Raw genomic sequence first — 23,147 nt, 5'->3', positions numbered from 1 at the left:
AGGGTCCTGAGATTGAGCCCCACCTCAGGCTCCCTGATCAGCAGGGAGTCTGCTTCTCCATGTCCCTCTGCCCTTCCTCACCCGCCCATTGTGCTTTCTGTCTCTCTCTGTCTCATGCTTTCTCTCTGTCTTAAATAAATCTTAAAAAAAAAAAGTCTTTTTTGTTTTGTCCCTCCCCTTTTTATCCTTTGCTCCTTTGTTTTATTTCTTAAATTCCATATATAAGTGAAATCATACGGTGTTTATCTTTCTCTGACTTCTTTCACTTAGCATTATTCTCTCTAGATCCATCCACGCTGTTGCAAATGGCAAGATTTCTTTTTTTATGGCTGAATGATATTCTGTTGTACATACATACCACATCTTCTTTATCCATTCATCTATCAGTGTGTACTAGGACTACTACCATAATTTGGTTGTTGTAAGTAATTCTGCAGTAAACGTAGAGGTGCATATATTCTTTCAAATTCTTTGTGTAAGTTCCCCCTGGTGGAGTTACTGGATCATATGGTATTTGTATTTTTAATTTTTGAGGAACCTCCATACTAGTTTTCACAATGGATGCCCAATGTACGTTCCCACCAACAGTGCATCTCCACATCTTTGCCAACACTTGCTGTTTCTTGTGTTTTTTATTTTAGCCATTCTGATAGGTGTGAGGTGATATTGTGGTTTTGATTTGTATTTTCCTGATGGTGAGTGATGTTGAGTGCTCATCTTTTCATATGTCTGTTGGCCATCTGTATGTCTTTGGATAAATGTGTCTTCATGTCTTTTGCCCATTTTTTAAAGATTTTATTTGAGAAAGGTCACAGGAGCCAGGGTAGGGGTGGGGACGCAGAGGGAGAGGGAGAAGCAGCCTCCCAGCTAAGAAGGGAGCCTGATATGGTGCTAGATCCTAGGACCCTGAGATCATGACCTGAGCTTATTAGGCAGATGCTTAACTGACTGAGCCAACCAGGTGCCCCAACTTCTGCTCATTTTTAAATTGGGGATTATTTGGGGGGTGTTGAATTGTATAGGTTTTTTTGTTTTGTTTTTTTTGTTTTTTAAGTTTTTTTTTAAGATTTTTTTTATTTGACAGAGAGAGAGAGACAGCCAGCGAGAGAGGGGACACAGGCACAGGGAGTGGAAGAGGAAGAAGCAGGCTCCTACTGGAGGAGCCTGATGTGGGGCTCGATCCCAGGACTCTGGGATCACGCCCTGAGCCAAAGGCAGACGCTTAACGACTGAGCCACCAAGGCGCCCCTGTTTTTTTAAGATTATATATATATATTTGACAGAGAGTACAAGCAGGGGGAGCAGTAGGGAAAGGAAGAAGCAGGCTCCTGCTGAGCAGAGAGTCCGACGTGGGGCTCATTCCGAGGACCCTGGGATCATGACCTGAGCCAAAAGCATACACTTAACCATCTGAGCCACCCAGGCGCCCCTGTATAGGTTCTTTATATATTTTGATACTGTTTATCAGAGAAGTCTTTGCAAATATCTTCTCATTCATTAGGTTGCCTTTTAGTTTTGTTTCCTTTTCTGTGCAGAAGCTTTTTATTTTGATGTAGTCCCAATAGTTTACTTTGTTTTTATTTCTCTTGCCTCAGGAGACATATCTAGAAGAATGTTTCTCCAGCCAGTGTCAGAGACATTAGTGCCTGTGCTCTCTTCTAGGATTTTTATGGTCTCAGGCCTCACCTTTAGGTCTTTAATTCATTTTGAGTTTATTTTTGTATATGGTGTAAGAACGTGGCTCAGTTTCATTCTTTTGCATGACCAGTTTTCCCAATACTATTTTGAAGAGACTATCTTTTTCCCATTGCATTTTCTTGTCTCCTTTGTCAAAGATTAATTGACCATATAATTGTGGGTTTATTTCTCAGTTTTCTGTTCTGTTCTGTTGATCTGTGTCTGTTTTTGTGCCAGTACCATGCTGTTTTGATTACTGCTGCTACCTCTAGCTTTCCTTTTCTTTTTCAGAGTTGCTGTGGCTATTGGGGTCTTTTGTGGTTCCATATAAATTTTAAGATTGTTCTAGTTCTGTGAAAAATGCTGATGGTATTTTGGTAGGGATTGGATTAAATATGTAGATTGCTTTGGGTAGTGTGGACATTTTAATATTTGTTCTTCCAATCCATGAGCATGGAGTATTCCATTTCTTTGTGTCTTCAGTTTCTTTCGTCAGCATTTTATAGTTTTCAGAGTACCAGTCTTTCACTTTTTTGGTTAGGTTTATTCCAAAGTATCTTATAATTTTGGGTGTGATTGTGAGTGGGATTTCTTTCTTCATTTCTCTGTATGCTGCTTCATTATTATTGTACAGAAATGCAACAGATTTCTGCATATTGATTTTGTATCCTGCAATCTTTCTGAACTCATTTACCAGTTCTAGAAGTTTTTTGGTGGAATCTTTAGGGTTTTCTATCTGTAATATCATGTCATTTGCAAAGAGTGAAAGTTTGATTTCTTCCTTACCAATCTAGATGCCTTTTATTTCTTTTTCTTGTCTGATATGGCTAGGTCTTCAGTACAATGTTGAATAAAAGTGGTGAGAGTAGACATCCTTGTCCTATTCCTGACCTTAGGGGGAAAGCTCTCAGTTTTTCACCAGTGAATATGATGTTAGCTGTGGGTTTTTCAATATATGGCTTTATTGTGTTGAGATATGTTCCCTCTAGACCTACTTTGTTGAGGGTTTTTATCATGAATGGATGTTTTACTTTGTCAGATGCCTTTTCTGCATCTGTTGAAATGATCATATGGTTTGTATCCTTTTCTTATTGAGGTCATGTATAATGTTGATATGTGAATATTGAACCACACTTGAATCCCAGGAAAAATTTCACTTTATAGTCGTGAATGATTTTTTTAATATATTATTGGATTTGGTTTGCTAGTATTTTGATGATTTTTGCATCTATGTTTATTAGAGGTAATTGGTCTGTAGTTTTCCCTTTTTTGTGATTTATTTATCTGGTTTTGCTATCAGGGTGATACTGGCCTGTTGAATGAATTTGGAGGTTTTCCTCCTTCTGTTTTTGGAATAATTTGAGAAGAGTAGATATTAACTTCTTTAAATGGTAGATTTCGCTTGTGAAGCCGTGTGATCCTGGACTTTTATTTGTTGGGGTTTTTTTTTTTTAATTACTGATTCAGTCTCCTTGCTGGTAATCAATTTGTTCAAATTTTCTATTTCTTCCTGCTTCAGTTTTGGTGGGTTGTATGTTTATAGAATTTATACCCGTTTTTTTCCAGTTTGTCTAATTTTTTGTTGGCATATACTTTTTCATAATACTCTATTACAGTTGTGTATCTGGTGTTGGTTATTTATCTCCTTTTTTTTTTTTTTTAAAGATTTTATTTATTTATTTGACAGAGAGACAGCCAGCGAGAGAGGGAACACAAGCAGGGGGAGTGGGAGAGGAAGAAGCAGGCTCACAGCAGAAGAGCCTGATGTGGGGCTCGATCCCATAATGCCGGGATCACGCCCTGAGCCGAAGGCAGACGTTTAACCGCTGTGCCACCCAGGCGCCCCGGTTATTTATCTCCTTTAATTTGTGATTATGTTTGAGTCTGTTTTTTTATTTTTTGGGGGGTAAGTATGGCTAGAGGTATATCAATTTTGTTCGCCTTTTCAAAGAACAGGAATCTGCATTGATCTCTTCTATTGTTTTTTTGGTTTCCTATATTAATTTCTGCTCTAATCTTATTTCTTTTCTTCTGGTTTGGGTTTTCTTTGTTGTTCTTTTTCTAGCTCCTGTAAGTGTAGGATTAGGTTGCTTATTTGAGATTTACCTTGTTTCTTGAGGTAGGCCTGTATTGCTGTAACTTTCCCTCTTAGAACCACTTCTGCTGCATCTCAAAGGTTTTGGACCATTGTGCTTTCATTTTCACTTTCTTCCAAGTACTTTTTCATCTCTTTGATTTCTTGGTTGATCCATTCATTGTTTAGTAGCGTGTTAACCTCCCTGTATTTGTGGTTTTTCGAAATTTTTTCTTATGGTTAATTTCTAGTTTCATAGCATCTGGTCAGAAAATTTGCATGGGGTGACTTCTTTCTACCTTTTTGTATTTGTTGAGGCTTGTTTTGTGGCCTTACATGTGATCTATTCTGGAGAATGTTCCATGTACACTTGAAAAGAATGTGTATTCTGTTTTAGGGTGGAATGGTCAGAATATATCTGTTAAATCTATCTGGTCCAGGGGCGCCTAGGTGGCTCAGTCATTTAAGCATCTGTCTTCCACTCAGGTCATGATCCCAGGGTTCTGGCATTGAGCCCCACATCATGGGGAGCCTGTTTCTCCCTCTCCCTTTGCCTGCCATTCCCCATAATTGTGCACACATACACACTCTTTGTCAAATAAATAATTAAAATCTTTAAAAAAAAATACCTGGTTCAGTTTGTCACTGAAAGCCACTGTATCCTTGTTGATTTTGTACATGGATGATCTGTCCATTGATGTAAGTTGTATGTTGAAGTCCCCTACTGTTATTGTATCACCATCAATTATTTCCTTTACGTTTATTATTAACTGCTTTAAGTATTTGGGTGCTCCCATGTTGGGTGCATAAATATTTATAATTGTTATATCTTATTGTTGGATTTTGCCCTTTATAATTATATAGTGTCCTTCTTTGTCTCTTGGTAAGCCTGTTTTAAGGTCTGTTTTGTCTGACAAAAATATTGCTAGCCCAGCTTTTTTTGACATCTAAATATTTCTCCATCCCTTCACTTTCAGTCTGCAGGTGTCTTTCAATCTGAAGTGAGTCTTTCATAGGCAGCATATGAGTCTTGTTTTTTAAGCCACTCTGTCACCCTCTTTTGATTGGAACATTGAGCCCAAGTAATTGTGATAGGTATTTATTTATCACCATTTTTTTTTTACTTGTTTTGTGGTTGTTTTTGTAGTATTTCTCTGATTCTTCTCTTTCTTTCATGGTTTGCTGGGTTTCTTCTGTGATTGTGATATACTTGGATTGCTTTCTCTCTATTCTTTGCATATCTACTAGTGGTTTTCAGTTTGTGGCTACCATTAGGTTGTGTATAACATCTTCTGCATATAGCAGTCTATATTAAGTTGATGGTCACTTAAGTTCAAACCCATTCTTTACTCCTCTTCCCCCCAGTGTTTTATGTATATGGTGTCATACTTTACTACAGCGTTTCATTTTGTGCGCTTTAAATCTATCATGCGATTCTCTACTGGCTGCCAAAGTTTTTGCTGAAAAATCCACTAAAAGCCTTATGGGGTTTCCCTTGTATATAACTGTCTTCTGTTCTCTTGATGCTTTAAAATACTTTTTTCTTGGGGGGGGGCGCCTGAGTGGCACAGCGGTTAAGCGTCTGCCTTCGGCTCAGGGCGTGATCCCGGCGTTATGGGATCGAGCCCCACATCAGGCTCCTCCACTATGAGCCTGCATCTTCCTCTCCCACTCCCCCTGCTTGTGTTCCCTCTCTCGCTGGCTGTCTCTATCTCTATCGAATAAATAAATAAAATCTTTAAAAAAAAATAAAATATTTTTTTCTTGGGGCGCCTGGGTGGCTCAGATGGTCAAGCATCTGCCTTCAGCTCAGGTCAGGATCCCAGGGTCCTGGGATGGAGCCCCACATCAGACTCCCTGCTCAGCGAGGGGTCTGCTTCTCCCTCTCCCTCCACTCTGCTCCTTCTCTCTCTCTCACTCACTCTCTCAAATAAAGAAAATCTTAAAAAAAAAAAAGTTAATTAGGAAAAATAATTGCTGACAAATAGCCAAGAAGAATTTTAATAAGTTAGAAGTAGTAGCTGGTCCATATATTAATAAAGATTTTTAATTATTGTAAGATTACAGTAACTATATTTACATGATACTATCTCCAAAATGAAATAGATGAAAATAATGCTGAATAGGTCTTGGACAGGAAAGGCCATTTTATGGAAGATATCACAGGCAGAAACTAGATTTGATTACAGAAACAAAAACAAAATAACTTTTTAGGTGGTAAGCATTTACAAAGTGAAAAAAGGAAAAGGACAGCAAAAATTATTTGCAACTTGTATGTGAAAGAGTGAAGTGAGTAGCACTGAAATGTTAACTTCTTAGAAATTAATGAGGTCAGTGAATATCCAGATAGAATAGGCAGAGAAAATTGTAAATTAAAATAATAGGTTGCTATAACAAAAAACTAAGCTAATATTGGTAAAGATGTAAAACACTTGCTGTAATTGCTAGAATTGGAGAGGATGTGAGGAAATAGATTGTCAGATACATAGTGCAGGTGCGTATATGGAAGTCCAGGCTTTCAGTAATGCACTATGGTGCTTTTTAAAATGTTGATCCCGGGACACCTGGGTGGCTCAGTTAGTTAAGCAGCTATCTTCGGCTCAGGTCATGATCCTAGGGTCCTGGGATCGAGCCCCGCATCGGGCTCCTTGTTCAGCAGGGCTCTGCCTGCTGTGCCTGCTGCTCCCACTGCTTGTACTCTCTCTCTTTCTGACAAATAAATAAAATCTTAAAAAAAAAAAGTGTTGATGCCTTTTGGCCCAGGAATTTCACTTAAGCAAATCTTACCTGAGAAGAATAAGCCAAAGTACAAAGGATTTATGGCAGTATTGTTTTATAATTTAAGATTGGCTACAAGCTAAATGTTCATCAGCATGGTATTGCTAGTTATATGTACTACATCCATACAATGGATAAGTCATTAAAATGAACGTAAATTATTAATCTTTAAAGAACTAGAAGATGTGGGGCACCTGGGTGGCTCAGTCCGTTCAGCGTCTGCCTTCAGCTCAGGTCATGATCCCAGGGTCCTAGGATTGAGCCCTGCCTCAGGCTCCCTGCTGAGCTGGGGGTCTGCTTCTCCCTCTCTCCCTGCCCCTCCCCCCTGCTCGTGCACATGCTCGGTCTAGCGTTCTCTCTCTCAAATCTTTAAAAGAAGTAGATGTACATAAGATATTTTACATCTTGGAACGTGACATTTTCTGAAAATCTTTCCTCCCCATACTCTTCGTTGCTCTCCTCACTTGTTCCTTATCTCTTTTCACTTCCGAATGTGGCTTTGCCAGTTCACTTTATTTAAATAGTGATCTCGCACAGTCCTTGTTTTTCTTTTCTGCTTCATTTTTTTCTGTAGTATTGTATCATACTTGACATATTATGTATTTATTCATTATTTAGCTCTGTAAGAATTAGAATATAGCTATTTGAATATAGCTCTAAGTACAGAACAGCTGTCTTTTTTTTTTGTTCATGTTATCCTCAGTACCCAGAACGGTGTCTACTCTATAGAAGATTCCTAACAGATACTTCTTGAATGTGGAATGTATTTATAAAGCTGCTAAGTGGAAAAAAATTAACTATATACCATAAACCGATCCCACGTTTTGTGGAAAAACTGTATTTGTTTACACAATACATATAAAATCTCCCGTGGAGAATTACAAGTAATTTTTACTACGTTTATTCTTTTCTGCTTCAACTAAGAACATAATAGTTTTGTAAACATTGAAAACAAAGATGTTAATATTGTGGAGTTAGGAAGGGGTGACACATGGGCCTCCTTTAAGTATAAAAAAATTTATTAGTCCCTGTGAAGGTAAAATACTGACCCTGCCTTGACTTTTCCTCTTGCAGGTAGCACCTCCTCCGCCCCCACTTACTGATATACCTGACACCGCAGCAACTACGGGTGGAGGTTTACCAACAACCATGGGAGGGCCTCTTCCTCCACATTTGGCTCTTAAGGCAGGTAAGGGACTTGAATGTGTGTGTATGACGCAGTAAGATACACATGATCCTTCTTGATGTTCATCTCTTTTCTCGTTTGGGTAGAAAGATAACTACAGTGAATTCATAATGTTGAGACAACCCAGGCCCTTCATAAATTTACCAATACCACCAGTGATTTCTCTTACGAAGTGTGATACAGCCTAATTCCTTGCTTTCATTAGCTCTTACTAATTTTTTTATTTCTGGATGGATTTTGCACAGGCTAGAACATTTGATTAAAGGGTCTTATTTATTGCCCTTTCTTGTTTCTAACTTATTCCTACCAAATATATTGTAGACTTAAACCTTGTGGATCCAAGGTGTTACTGAATTCTGTATATTATCAAAGCTTTTAGGGACGCCTGGGTGGCTCAGTTGGTTAAGCATCTGCCTTCAGCTCTGGTCATGATCCCAGGACCCTGGGATTGAGCCCCACATCAGGCTCCTTGCTGAGCTTCTCCCTCTCCCTCTGCCCCTCCCCCTGCTTTCTCTCTCTCTCTCAGTCTCTTTGTCAAATAAATAAAATTGAGAGGGGGAAAAAAAACTTCTATTGGTCTGCCCCAGTATAGGATAGATTAACTAGGATCTTGGTCAAGTTACTTAAGTCTTAGATCTGGTATTTATGAAATGAGAATAACAGTAGTATTTCTTTCATAAGATTGTTGTGAGGAATAAATTTTTTAAAAAGCATGTCATAGACTTAGTAAAGTTAATAATCAGGCAGTATTAGGTATCTTTAGTTACTCTGCTTTCTTACCAAGATTCAGCACTTTGTTATACCTTTTCAGCTTCTCCTTATCCCCATCACTAGTGCTAACAGGTTTCTCTCAAGGTCATATTTAGCAAAAAAAAAAAAAAAAAAAAAGGGCAATTTGAACAAATTTAATCAGTTACCAAGTTTAATCAACTGAAAATGTATGCTAGATTGTCAGTCACTTATGATCATTGCTAGTAGCTCTCCTCTACATACCAGCCTTGGGATTATCAATTTAGACCTATATTTCAATCATGAAACACTTTTCAAGTAAGTCATTAAGATTTGGGGCACATTTCCAAATAATTGAAACTTTGGCTTTGTAGTTACAGAATGCCAAAATCTAAAAACATTCTTTAAAATATTTAGGATCTTCCTATAGTTCAATTCCTTAAGAGAATAATCATTTTCATTCCTTACAGAAAATAATTCTGGAATTGGAGCCTCTGGCTATGGTCCTCCTGGGCCCACCTGGGATCGAGGAGCCAACTTGAAGGATTATTATTCAAGAAAGGAAGAACAAGAAGTACAAGCGGTAAGGCTATCATGTCACTCTTTGTCACATACCCAGGATTATCACTTAGTACTTGGTTCACTGCAAGATTTAAGATATTCACAACTTAACAATTTGGTGATTCTTTAAAGTCATTGTTTGAGGCTGCTCGTTCACACAAGACAGCATAAACCTAAGCTACCCATTAAATCTGGTCATTAGAATTGCTTATGAAACAAAACATTGTTTTTCTGGTGGTAGAATGTGTCCTCATCTGTTTTACAGGACATGTAATTACCTTAGTAAACCTTATTTCGTGAGCACTCAAAAATGTCTTCTTAGAAAAGCTTATTTTTCCACTTAATAATATATTTCAAGTATTAAAGCCAACACAAGAAAATTTGTTAAGGTGTCTTAGGAATAATTTAAATACACAGTACATTAACTAATAGCTTGTTTATACAATAGGATCAGCAGATGCAGTAAAAACTAATTCTCAATTTTGTCTAGGAATAGAAGCATTAAAAACAGTTTTTGCATTACGAAGGATGGTACAAAGAAGATATTGTTATACATTTCTGTACCTTAAATATGCATAACTAAAAAATTAATGCAGCCAAATTTAATTATTGATTCAACAGACTTTAGAGTCAGAAGAAGTGGATTTAAATGCTGGGCTTCATGGAAACTGGACATTAGAAAATGCTAAGGCTCGTCTGAACCAGTATTTCCAAAAGGAAAAGATCCAAGGAGAATATAAGTACACCCAAGTGGGTCCTGATCACAACAGGTTTGCTTGTTTCAGTCTTTTCCTTCTATAGTAAGTTAGGGCTGTTTGTATAGTCATTGTTCTATTTTTGTATTTGTTTTATCTGATTTAGTTTGTGGATTAGCAATGAATTGTGAAAAGAAGATACTTTGCATAAGAAAAATTATCATTGATTTGTAATTAGTAGTTTACCATGATTTTTCATTTAGGAGGAGGATTTTAGAAGTTCTGCAAAAATCTGCTGTTTGTGTTGCTAGACTCCTGAGGTTCTCATTTCTATCTGAGAGGCAAAAATCAGCCACAAGCGGTGGTTTGTCCCTCATTTAAAAAGCAGCCCAAGGTGGTGAGTTTATTCACTGTGGTGTTGTTAAAGGTTGTTTTAAGGATTATTTCTTTAATGGGTCAGGTTAGACTGAGTTCCAGAGTCTCAGGTAGACTCCATTACATCTAGATCCAAATTTTCCTTTAGCTTTGAAAGTTGCGAGCTCTTAAGAGTCCTGTTGAGGTGTTTAAGGGCTTATTGTAAAGCTGAAGGGTATCTTTGGTCTTTGTATGTGAGTTAAATTAGCTTATTTTTATTCTGTTAAATATATAAAACTGAACATAAAGGGAGGTTGTTGTAAAAGTTGACAGTATGTTTCTCAGCCTGCTTGCTATTCTTCCTGAGAGCATTCCAGGGTGTAGTAATTATTACTCCCAGGAAGGCTCATATGGATTAGACACTTCTGGGGGCACTGCAATTTTTATTGGAAGAGAAAGAAGGCTATAATGGAAACCTTCTGGATGATTTAATTTGTTGTCCTTTATTTATATGAAATAAATTATTCAAAATACATTAAAAGTATTTTCCTTGAAAATCAGAGTGTTCTCCCTTCGATGCATCTAGTAATCCTAAAATAATTATTACTAAAATAAAACTGACACTGTGGTCAAAATGATGTTTAGAGCATGGCTCCCCCTGCTTCCTGTTTGTTCAGTCCTGAATTCTTAGATACTTAATTTGACATCACATTTTTTAAAACCCTTGGAGGTTATAAAGGATCCATTTGTTGATTTTTCTTTAATATTTTGTCCTTCTGAACTGAGATTATTAGTAGCACTTGGTGACTTTAAGAACAAATAAATGTGTCTGAAGGTTGTTGTAAACATGTTTTGATACCAATATCTTATCATTTGACTCCTGATAGAATTCAAGAATTCAGGATATGACAATGAGGGAGGCAAAGACAATTGGGGGAGCTAGGACAGCATCTCCTTGTATGTCCTTTATTTAAAGGCATAACAGACAGCAACACCAGAGGTCTGTGTTCATACACACATGTGCTGCTGCTTAGGCTGAACTAAGCAATCACATGGAAAACTATTGTAAACTGATTTCTGGTGTCGCTGTTCCCCCTAGGTGGAGGAGAATGAGATTGAGTGCTGACTTTAAGCCTGGCTGAGAAACATACTGGCATCGGTGTCATTAATGAAAGGGTGGATGTTGTTCCCCTGAAAGCCAGTGGCCTTTGACCCCTGAAGCCGCTGTGCCTGAAGGTCAGTTCACAAGAGGTATAGGAAGGAGTCTAACATTTATTTTTTTCTTAAGCCTTACCTAACCTTTTATTCACAGCACAAAGTCAAGGCTAGAATGTACCTGAGCAGTGGAAGGATCAGAAAGCATATAGTTTTCAAAGGACAGTCTTTGCTTCATTGAAACCTAAATTCATTCCCTAGAATCTGCTAGCGATATGAGCTCTAATTTCCAAAAATACTTTGTTCCCTGGTTTAAATAAGTGTGATATAAATAAGCTAAGTTTTTTGTTATCAAGGGCTGCTTCCAACTGCAGGCAGATACCAGACCCCTGCCTCAGGAGCCAGAGATACATGCATAGTGTTTGTATGTTCACGTGTATGTGTGCATGCGTACATATATTTAGCTTATCTTAACAGATTGAAGTCATTAGTGGGTGACCCTTGTAAAGCAATCTTAAAATAATCACAACTATAATTTAAAGAATTTGGGGCCTGTGTTATTTCTTGGCCCCAGGCTAAATGGAAAATTCCTTTTCATTGAATGTGTTCTAGCTGTTGAGACCGCAACCTTTGGAGTAAGTAAACACAGAATCTAAAACCTTAACATTTTCTTTTCATGAACAGTTGGCTTGTCAACTTTGATTATAGTTGTCTTGTACCATGTTCTACATTATTCGAAGTTTACATATACTTGATTCGTTCTAGGATTGAACAGAAATAAGTGTTTACCGTGGTTTTTTGCTGTGACTTGCCTAGCAGTTGGAAAGCCTGCCTGATTTGGGAGTCCTGGTTTTAGTAATTTCTAACAGTAAAATTCCTAACCTTGTTTGTATATGTTGTTACAGGAGCTTTATTGCAGAAATGACCATTTATATCAAGCAGCTGGGCAGAAGTAAGTGTTACTGCTTCCCTGATACTGAGTTTTATATAGTGGAGTAATACATTAAAGTCTTCAGCCACATATATATATATATATAATGTTTATTAATTGAAAGGGTATTAATTGAAAGGTAGCATCCTGGGTATTTTAGAATATTAGTAATTATATTAATTAGAGGGCCCAGTTTCCCAGTTTGCAGGTAAGAAAAAAAGATCATGCTAGTGTTATATTTCAAAGGGTAAGAGATGGTAGTTAGGCTGCTTAGGAGTCTGCCAGTCAAGAGCTGTAAAATATATATTTTTTATCTTTCTACATAAATTTGTTCAGGTAGTTAGGTGAAATTTAGAAAGTAGAGTAGATTAGAGTAGATGACAGCATTTAAAGCCCCAACGTGGATGTGTAGCATTTAAGAGTCATAGCATCAAGAAGAGGTGAAAAAGTTACCCTGAGGAAACAGGAATGGATTGGGGGTATGCATAAAGGAAGTGAAAAGGCAAAGATATAATTGTGTATTCTCTATTCTGAGTAAGTTTAAAGCAAACAGTGTGTTAGGTTTGAAAGTAAGGAACTAGCTTACTGGTTTTGTTACTAACATTGCTGGGACCCCATTAACTTAATCTGCATATTGAGAGAAATGGCCTAAGAGTCTTTTCAGTTCGTGAATTCTGCAGCTAACATTAAGGATTTGAATTTATAGTATATGAAAGACTTTCCTCATAAAATCAAACCTTCAAATGAATCAGAAAGAGATGGTATTGAATTTTTTTATCCTAGACTTTAAAAATAAGTTAGACTTTGAGTAGATGGGATGTTAAGAGAAGAGGATAAACGCAGCCCAGCTTGTTGTGCCATTGATCTGACCTTCAGAATTAATTTGACTAAATTGGCTAGTAGGCCTAAGGGTATCTGTGCCCCTTCCTTACCTTATGTCATCTCCTAAAACTGAATGATATCTGGAGGAGGAGAAACTTTATTGGCATTTTCTTTAAGAATTTGAGTAGTTTCTGGCTTCGGCCTTGTGCTAGGATCAGCAAATTATAGGCCTCTGGCCAAATACAGCCCACTACCTGTTGTATAAACAAAATTTTATTAGAACATAGTTAGACTCGTTTGTTTATGTCAGGGGCTACCAAACTTCGATAAAAGGCCGGATCGTAAATATTTTAAGCTTTGCAGGTCACGTATATCACCCATTGTTACTTTTGTCTCATTTTTACAGCACTTTAAAAACGTATAAGCCATTTTTAGTTTCTGGCCCCATAGTTTGTAAAACCCTAGTTTACGTGTTGTCTATGAATGCTTTCAGGCTAGGCAGAGTTGAGTGGCTGTGACAGACACTATGCGGCCTGCCAAGCCTAAACTATTATTTGATTCTTTGTAGAAGATTGCCAACTCCTGGTCTCCGTAACCACTTTGGACCCATTTTCATTTCTTTCTTTGTTTTGCTTTTCAAAAGTTAAACTACGTTTTCTTTCTTTGTTTTAACACTAAATGATATTAATAATGACAACTTGGTTGAAATCGGTTTACTGCTTTATAATGATTTGTCTGTGTCTTAGTATCTGCCTGTAATCAAGATGGTTATTTAATTGATATGCTGTTAATGGAATTGCTTTTGGTTAGCAGTTAACATGAAAAAGAAAGAGTCTATAACATACTCTATATTTTAGGGGGACTTTTGTACCCAAGCCCCTAGTTGCCTATGGTGAGATGTTTCTTTACTTGGATGATTTATCCTTTCATCTTTAGTAATCCTGAACTTAAATTATAGGGATTTTCGCACGTGAACATGGATCAAATAAAAAACTGGCAGCACAGTCCTGTGCCCTGTCACTTGTCAGACAGCTCTACCATCTTGGAGTAATTGAAGCTTACTCTGGACTTACAAAGAAGAAAGAAGGAGAGACAGTGAGTCTTTAGACTTAGTAGCCCAGAGGGATATTGTAAGATTTAATTTAGCTTTTGATTGGTATTTGGTTAAAGAAGTTTAATTCATAGTTCTTGGAATCTTACCTTAAGAAATGGAAATGGCCCTGCTGATCATCTGTCTGGCATGATACTGTGTTCAGAGTGGACAATGAGTAAATAATCATCATTCTTTCACGATGAGGAACTGACTCATTGTTGGCCTTAGGAATATTGTAGACTATATGCTCTTAACCCTGCTGTAGTAGATTTGAGTAGTGTTCATGTGTATGTTACATAATTTTCATGGCTATCCTTTTTTCTGTAGGTGGAGCCTTACAAAGTTAACCTCTCACAAGATTTAGAACATCAGCTGCAAAACATCGTTCAGGAGCTAAATCTTGAGATCGTGCCCCCAGTAAGCATACAGTTAATTTAGTACACCTTTGTATTGAAAATTTCTAGTCTGACAAGCAACTGGTATTGGTGTTTTTTTTTGTTTTTCTTATTTTTAATAGCCTGATGATCCTTTTATGCCTGTCGTACTGAATCTTGGCAAATTGGCTCACTTTGAGCCATCCCAGCGACAAAACCAAATGGGCGTGGTTCCTTGGTCACCTCCACAATCCAATTGGAATCCTTGGACTAGTAGCAACATTGATGAGGGGCCCCTGGCTTATGTGAGTGCAGCATTGTTTTTGAGCTCAGACTCTTTGTGTTTTATTTTTGAATATGTTTCATTAAGATGCCCAGGTTTTAAAAAATGTTTTCAATTTGAAGCTGAGTTATGTGCTTTTGTTTGTTTCCTTCTCATTTCACAGGCTACTCCAGAACAAATAAGCATGGACCTCAAGAATGAGTTAATGTACCAGCTGGAACAGGATCATGATTTGCCAGCAGTAAGTCAGTGAAGTATTTAGACATATTGTGCCCAGAGCTTTAGAACTTTCTGGGTGTGGGCAAAAGAACAGTGAATAATATATTTTCCCTTTCTAGGAGGTGGATCCAGAGGTATTTACCAAACCTCTAATTGTAGTTATGTCTAAGGATAATTGTTGTGAGTTAAGGTCCTAAGATTCTTAGTTAATGTAAATGGAGAGGTTCCAGACTTTTTTTTTTTTTTTTTAGCATTTTTCACTACTTTTTTGAGTAAAACAACATTAAAATGTTGTAAGAAGGGGAATGTATATGGAATGTTCAGGGAGAAAGGAAAACAAGAGGGTGGACAAGGCCACAAGGTAGATTCTTCAGAAACTCAGTGAAGAAGGGCAGTTCTGTTAGAGATACAAATGTGTACATTGTTTTATGAAAAAATATATTGCGTATGCAGCCAGTGGAAAGGAATGTTTTTATAGAGATGGGAAATTTTTTTAGGATTAAGACCGTTGTTTCTAATGTATATGTTGGTAAAACTTTGTGGTGGAGCTTTCCTAAAACAGATCTTAGGAGTGCTTGGGTGGCTCACCTGGTTGGCCATCCGACTCTTGGTTTCAGTTCGGGTCATGATCTCAGGGTTGTGAGATTGAGCCCTGTGTTAGGCTCTGTGCTCAGTATGGAAATCTACTTAAGATTCTCTCCCTCTGCCCCTCCCCTCCTCTCTCTCTCTCTCTCTCTCTGGAAAAAAAAAAAAAAAAAAGATCTTACAGGAGAGAGAGTTGCTTCCTGTGAAGAAATTTGAAAGTGAAATCTTGGAAGCAATTAGTCAAAATTCGGTTGTCATTATCCGAGGCGCTACTGGATGTGGTAAAACCACACAAGTTCCACAGTTTATTCTAGATGACTTCATCCAGAATGACCGAGCAGCAGAGTGTAATATTGTAGTAACTCAGGTAAGTAGTAAGCCAGTTTGCAAGGTATGTGTTTCGTGTGGATAGAGTTTGCGAGGTGGAAACACCTAGAGGCCAGGCTATTTCTAATTCTTTGATTAACTCCCCCTTGTAGCCACATTAAGCTCTTTAAAATTAAAAAAAAAAAAGCATTTAAGTCTTGTTCTCATCTCCTTCACTGATAAGCTGAACTGAACCATGTGAGCGATTCTTTTGTCTGGGCTAGAGGGAGTCTTTGGGCCCAGAATCAGACAAGACTACGAATACTTTCTCCCCAAGTTCACATGCAAGTCTTGGTTCTCTCCATCTTACCGTAATACTCAGAGCAGGAGTAGGCAAGCTAACAAAACAGTTAATGTTTGACTCTAACTGAATGCTTAAAGTATACCAGGTTCTGTTTTAAACAGTTGGTATTTTTTAAACTCATGTGAAGTTTATTATGACTCTAAGATGTACATACTATTTTATATAGTATTTCTCCTTCAATAAATGAAGGCACAAAGAGTTAAATAAATTGCCCAGGTTATTAACACAGGAAGTAGTGAAACTGGGATTCAAAACCAATTTGCCTTTAGGATTCTTTTTTCTTAACTACTGCATTGTATTACCTTACCAGCAATAAGTGATGCCTGTGAGTTTGTTCCAGAGCTTAGGGAAAAGCTAATTAGCTCTTCCAAGCCTTCTCAGGTTAAAGCAGTTCCCATCAGCTCTAACCCTGTACTTTCTGGCGCCTAGAAGGAGACCATTGCATAGAAACCAGATACCCCTCTCAGGCTGCCTCAGACCTTGACTTAGGGATTCTTAACCTGGGACACAAAATTGATCCTTGGGGAGAAGTAGTGAACCTCAAAATAGCAAAAATTATTTGTGCCTGTGCATTTATGTGTATACATACATTTTTTAAATTTCTGAAATTGTGGTAGATCTTATAACCGGTATCTATGTTTGATATGACAGTTGGGTTTTTTGGCCTAAAAAAAATTACTGAAGGTATGAGTGTTGCATTTAAAATCAGTGCTGTCTTAGCTAAAAAATATTATAGGTCTACATTTTTCTGGGAAAGGACCCTTAGCTTTCTTCTCCAAATGTTTTTTGATTGTCCTTCCCACTTGCAAAACTAGCTATGAATCCTTTGCCTCATAGTGAAAGTACCAGTCCCAAGTAGGGTAACCAATAAAGTGCCCTTGCTCTTTTTTGTTGTTGTTGTTTGGTTTTTTGTTTGGTTTTTTGTTAATATCCATGCTCTTAATGCTTACCTTTCTTATAAGAGGTATATTATTCAGAAGAGGAGTCTTGAGCTCTACTCTGCCCTCCCTCCTTACTATCATTCTACACTTTTAATCTCAAAAAAAGTTCAGTCACATAGGAAGAGATGCAGAATTCAGCAGATGAGCTGAAAACCTGTGTTCTCACTCAGAAGTCGTTTACATGTCATGGGTAGAATAAAATCACTTCCTGCTCAAGTGAGAAGGTGTTTTTTTCACTAGCCATCTAATAAATGTCAAAGCGAAGTTAATCTAGCCAAAAATGGCTTTTCTGTGTTCTAGACAAAAATAGGCTTTTTGTATTAGTCTTAAACTTTGTATAATTTGCTTACTAGTTTGTGTCCCTTCTCAGATAATTTGGACATTTCCAGTGGTTTTATCTGTGAAGTGCACAAATTTCGATATATAGGCTATAACAAATGTAAGCAGTGAATTACAGGGTGGAATGGTGGGTCAAATGTTACTTTACTTCCTTGCATATGAAAACAGTTTTCACTTCTCTGTTAGTACTCTTTTATTTATAATCCTTCATAAAGTGATAGGATCATCAAGTTGAAAGATACGTCAGAGAATTATTCCATCTTTGTTCTCTGGGTAGAATGTTCATAAGAGGTGGTCACTTAACTTACACTTGAAATTTTCCATCTGTGTGGGAACGTAGCTTGTGTTCTGATTTTGGACAAATAACTCTGAACTGTCTGTCATAATGAGTCTTTGTCCTAGTGCTTGTCTCAAAATCAGTCTCTGATACCTTTTTCCTGTAATGTCTTTATAAGTTTAAAAAATTCTGTGGGGTTCTAATATGTTTGCTTTGTCTTATAAACATCTAGAGTTCTTCCCTGAAGACAGGGTCTAAGATTCAGTTAACCACATTTGAATGTATTGACATCCTACCTGGAATATAAAAGATGGGCCTTAGCATACTGACTGGTCATTGTAGAATATAATTTTTAATATTCTTAATATTGTTTTTAATAATACATAGTACTTCAGGGGCACCTGGGCAGCTTAGTCGGTTAAGTCTCTGCCTTCAGCTCAGGTCATGATCCCAGGGTCCTAGGATCCAGCCCACGCGACAGGGTTCCCTGCTCAGTGGGGAGTCTACTTCTCCCTCTGCCCTCCTGCCCCGCTTGTGCATGCCCCCCCCAAATAAATAAAATCTTTAAAAGGAAAAAAAATGTTAAAAAATACATAGTATTCTGTTAAGGCAATCTGAGATAGCATTAGTAATTTTTGTAGTAATATCACTGTTGTATCTTTTTATCTTTTTCTCCCACTTGGTAGCCATTTATAGGAAACACATGAAGTCGTTACCTAAGTTTTTCTGTTCCTGGTTTGTATATGTTATCTCAAGTCATAGAGCACAAGCTGAGAGTTGTTATGGATTAGAATAAAGCAGAATGGCTTAAACCATAACTCCTAACCTTACCACTATACTATAGAATAGTAAAGAAAGGAATAGTGAAGCCATATGTGGAAAGGTAGATCTCCAGGTGTAGACAAAAAATGATGTTTTACCGGTGAACCTTGCCTTGTATTTATTCACTATGGGACAGTATGTAAAACAGTTGTTCAAGCACAGAACATCAAGAGAAAGGAGATAAATTATTCAACGGATAAGTGGAGCACCTTCTTTATAGGCTATCAAGTGGCATACAGTCTGAGAATGTTTAAACATTCATTAGTAATCTTTCATGTTAAGCAGTGTTCTCCCACACAAAGTGCCTGTCCTGTGAATATTTTTAATGAGCTAAGAATTATGAGAATTCGAAGATTATTTTTTAACTTTTTTCTAACTATAAAAGTAGTGTGTGTCCACTGGGGGGATAATTAGAAAATAGAGTAAATTTTAAAAGCAAAACCCACTCAAGAGCTCATCATCCAGAAGTAAACATTTTTACTTTAGATCTTTATCCTCTCAGACTTTATGCATACTATACGTATACCATCTTAACCTGTCCTCTTTGTGTAACAATGTACTGTGTTAGAGCAACAATATAATTCTATAATAACTTAATAGTTTTCCTTTGTATGCATATGCTGTTATTCTTAAATGATGGATATTTTTTAAGATTGTTTCTAATATTTTGGTATTACATACGCTGAGATGAACGTACTTGTATATGCATCTTTATATACTCATTTGATTATTTCATTGGAATAAATTCATAAACGAATTTTTGGGTCAGATGGTATACATATTTTAACTTCTGTGCACTTGATATACACACCTCAGAAAAAGTCCTATCCTATACATATTTTAACTTTTATGCATTTTGCTATATAGAAATCCTATCAAATTGTTTATGAATGAAAGAAATGTTTCTCTTCACTATGTAGTTTAAGTGGGTTTCTTATTTATTTTAAAGTCAGGGCTGTTGAGAATACTGGAAGTTGAGAAGTCAGAGAAGCATACAGAAATATGGGAAGAAGATTGCAAGCTTATTTGTTTCTTTAGCTGTTTGAATGAATAGTCATCTTGATACTGATTTAAGGAAATGTGGCCCATAGAGCTTCTGAAGATGGTTGTTTTAGAACTACTTATGTTAATTTGTAACCTCTATCATGGATGGCTTTCTTGAGTCTCTTAAGACAGTTGTGTTTGGGGTCCCTATAGAGTTTAAGGGCTAAAGTAGGTACTGCTTAGGGAATATGCCATCTGCTGTCCATAGTCATTTTAAGAGGCTGGAAATTATAAAGATGGTAGACCTGAAGGTAGCCCCAAGCAGATAAAAGCAACCCCCAAGTACCCAATAGCATATGAATATACTTCCGAAGAGTCAGATAACCCCATAGATTTGAAGTTCTTCTAGAAGCCATCTATTTAGTAGGAATGTTGAAAACTTTAGGAAAGACAAAACTAGAGCAAGGAGATAAGAGTGGTGTCAAGAATTTATCTGTTTAGGATCCCTGGGTGACTCAGTCAGTTAAGAATCTGCCTTCAGCTCAGATCATCACAGGGTCCTGGGATCCAGTACTGCATTAGGCTCCCTGCTCAGCGGGGGTCTGCTTCATCTTCTACCCTTCCCCCCCTGCTCGTGATTTCTCTCTCTCAGATAGATAAGTAAAATAATTTTTTAAAAAAATGATTTATGTGTTTATAGAAAGCAGGGAACTTCTTGAAAGGTCCCAGAAAACATTATATTTTGTACATTTAGTGGAATATTATTTTTACATTTCCTGATGGAAGTGTATAGTCGAACTCCTCTTGAAGGCTAAATATAGAACTCAATTCTTCATGTAACACTTATTCACAGTTAATGGGGTGCAGAGTACAGGTCAGTAGTGGTCAGTAAAAGCTAGCATAGCTCAGCAAGTCAAGGCACATAAAGTATAAGCTCAGGAAAACTCAACAGCATGTGTTCAAGTGTAACTGTTATTTTTGTAGCTTTGAATCACTTTCTTTTTTCTTGTCTCAGCCCAGGAGAATAAGTGCAGTTTCTGTGGCTGAACGAGTTGCCTATGAGAGAGGAGAAGAGCCTGGAAAAAGCTGTGGCTATAGCGTTCGATTTGAGTCTGTCCTTCCCCGCCCTCATGCCAGTATAATGTTTTGTACTGTCGGTCAGTAATTTATTTTGGTCTTTGACTTGGAGTTTATATTGTGTTACTTATGAAGAAACTTGGTAACAGTGCAGAGTGGCTAGAAATAAGAAGTCAAGGAGCCAGACTCAGAATTCTTGTTTCGGTAGAACTTGTGGCACTTTTTCTCTAAATGGAGAGCATTATGTTACCCACTGGTTGTTGTAGATAAAATCCGCTTAGGTTACTAGAGTTATGTCTTTTAATACTCTTTTCATTGAACAAATGTGTTTCAGAATACACTGTTACCTTTTAATAATTTAAATATACAGATTACTATTTCTTCTCTAAAATATTGCTGGAGTTATATTAACTGAAGCATAGTTGATTGTCTAGAAGTTTGTTTCTTTACACATTTTTATACCTCCCCCTACTTTAATCAACATAGAAACTTATCTCCAGTTGTTCCACTCATTTCCTTTTCCAGGCGTGCTCCTAAGAAAATTAGAAGCAGGCATTCGAGGAATCAGTCACGTAATTGTAGATGAAATACATGAAAGAGACATAAATGTAAGTAACTTGAGAGATGAAGTAAAGTACTAATGCTAATATTCTGAATCAAAAAATCAAGGTAGAATGTCTTACCTTTTCCTACTTTTTTACATCTTCTGTCAAAATCAGTCACTAAGATACTGGACACCTGTTTTTTTTAGCAAGGCAAATAAACCTTTTTTTCTTTGTTAAACGCACAGAATTCTGGAAGTCCTCTTGTTAAGATCATTGCAATAATCAGTAAGAGGTAGCATAATTCAGCAGCTGAACTGTTTATGACTGAATCATTGATAGAATTTTAATAATTAGTTTTTCTTTGAACTGGAGATTTATCCAGGATAAATTTTGTAAGTTTTAAATGCAGTATAATTAGTAATGTCTTTCTGGATGTTTGTAGCTCTGATCTTTTCAGATATTAATGATAATCATGCCAAATTAGGAAGAAACTAGAATTTATTTATAACCCTTCCCTTTTTTGGTCTTTGGCAAAATTTGTATATAATTACTGTATAATTGTGTAATTTGAAGGTTGATAGCATAAAGCAATGATTTGTCTTTATGCCACTATTTTACATATCCAAACAGAGGTGTCAGTGAATAGGCAATATGGCATTCAAACTGTTACCAAGCTGCTGTTGCTCAAAACATTTACTGGAGCGCCTTCTCTTTAGAAAATACTTGTATAGTTGTTGTTGCTCATCCTCTTTACTTTAGCAAAACTTTGACCTTTATGGTTGTGCTAAAACGAGTAAGAAAGTTTATTAGATAACTTTTAAAATCTGAAATTTAACTTTTCAGTGGGATGAAATTTTTGCTGTTTTGTCATTCAGAATCTCTTGAAAACTGTAGTTATTTTTCTGATTGACTTAAAATGAAATGTTTCAATATTATCTTCACTAGCATGGTAACATACCAGTTCTTAGAGTTTATCCCAGATCTTACTGGAAATATCATGGATCATCATTACTATTTTCCTAAAAAACAGATAAGTGGTTTGGTCAGCTTTCCTTCAAAGACTGTCAGGTCTGTATAAATAATACCGTTCACAGTGAAAAATGAAAAAATGCCTTTGTAGAAACTTTTTATATTCTCATTCAGATGAACCTTATCCTGAATTATCCAACTTAGAGGCCAATTATTATAAATAGTAGGGAATACGAAAATTTAACAGTGCGGCTAGATGAAAAGGTTAATTACAGAAGTCAGTTGTGTTTTGTGTATTATAAACAAACAGCTAGAAAACAACTCAAAAGCTACCATTGCAATAGTCAGAATGTCAAGTACTTCAGAATAAATCAATCCTATAGATACCACTTCTCCCCAAGTTGATCCAGTTTGAGTGCAGTTCTAATCAAATTCCCATCAGGGTTTTTCATAGAATTTAATAGACTGATTATGAATACTTCGGCGAAGATTTATGGCCAAAACTGACCAGGATTTCTGGAGAACAGCAGAATGGGTTGTCTTGGCTTTACAGATATCAGGACTTAATTCAAAGCTATAATAATTGAGAAAGTACATGGGTTGACAGTTTGAGCCCTGAATTATTCAGAATGTGGGAACTGGAAACAGATGGTGTGTTGAATGCAGCTTTGGTATAAGAGTGATGGCATGTTGGGTCATTGGGGAAGGGGAGTGGGTTCTTCAATAAATTGGCTGGAAACAAGTGGTCATCATAAGGAAATATTTGCAGTTGGATCCTTGCCTCCTATCCAGATACAAAAATCAATTCTAGATAGATTGAGGACTTAAACACTAAAGCAGTTTTTAAAATCATAAGTAAAAAATAGAATTAAACATCTAGACAGCACTGTCCAATAGAAATATATTTCTGTATATGTAGTGTGTGTGTGTGTGTAGTATAGGTATCTGCAGATGAGAGAGGAAAGGTATATGAAAAGGAATAAGATGATTCAGGACAGTTTTCTCTA

At 36.9% G+C, this 23,147-nt stretch overlaps 1 protein-coding gene across 2 annotated transcripts in view; it reads left to right on the top strand.

Moving 5' to 3' along the window:
* The window catches only part of DHX9 (DExH-box helicase 9), a 56,920-nt gene that overhangs the window by 15,999 nt on the left and 17,774 nt on the right, over window positions 1-23,147 (top strand). Inside the window, exons 4-14 of one of the 2 annotated variants that reach the window (XM_034666816.1) lie at window positions 7,604-7,718; window positions 8,915-9,027; window positions 9,627-9,775; window positions 12,115-12,161; window positions 13,921-14,057; window positions 14,383-14,472; window positions 14,573-14,734; window positions 14,876-14,953; window positions 15,692-15,883; window positions 20,565-20,706; window positions 21,152-21,234. In XM_034666816.1, coding sequence (XP_034522707.1) covers window positions 7,604-7,718; window positions 8,915-9,027; window positions 9,627-9,775; window positions 12,115-12,161; window positions 13,921-14,057; window positions 14,383-14,472; window positions 14,573-14,734; window positions 14,876-14,953; window positions 15,692-15,883; window positions 20,565-20,706; window positions 21,152-21,234 — 1,308 coding nt within the window. Of the gene's footprint in view, window positions 1-7,603; window positions 7,719-8,914; window positions 9,028-9,626; window positions 9,776-9,825; window positions 10,098-11,153; window positions 11,291-12,114; window positions 12,162-13,920; window positions 14,058-14,382; window positions 14,473-14,572; window positions 14,735-14,875; window positions 14,954-15,691; window positions 15,884-20,564; window positions 20,707-21,151; window positions 21,235-23,147 lie in introns of those variants that run through there. The other variant, XM_034666817.1, reaches the window with a different exon arrangement.

The sequence above is a fragment of the Ailuropoda melanoleuca genome, chromosome 8, assembly GCF_002007445.2.
Source record: "Ailuropoda melanoleuca isolate Jingjing chromosome 8, ASM200744v2, whole genome shotgun sequence".
Lineage (NCBI taxonomy): Eukaryota > Metazoa > Chordata > Mammalia > Carnivora > Ursidae > Ailuropoda > Ailuropoda melanoleuca.
The sequence above is the reverse complement of the archived record's forward strand: the minus strand, read 5'-3'. Positions and strand labels throughout refer to the sequence as shown.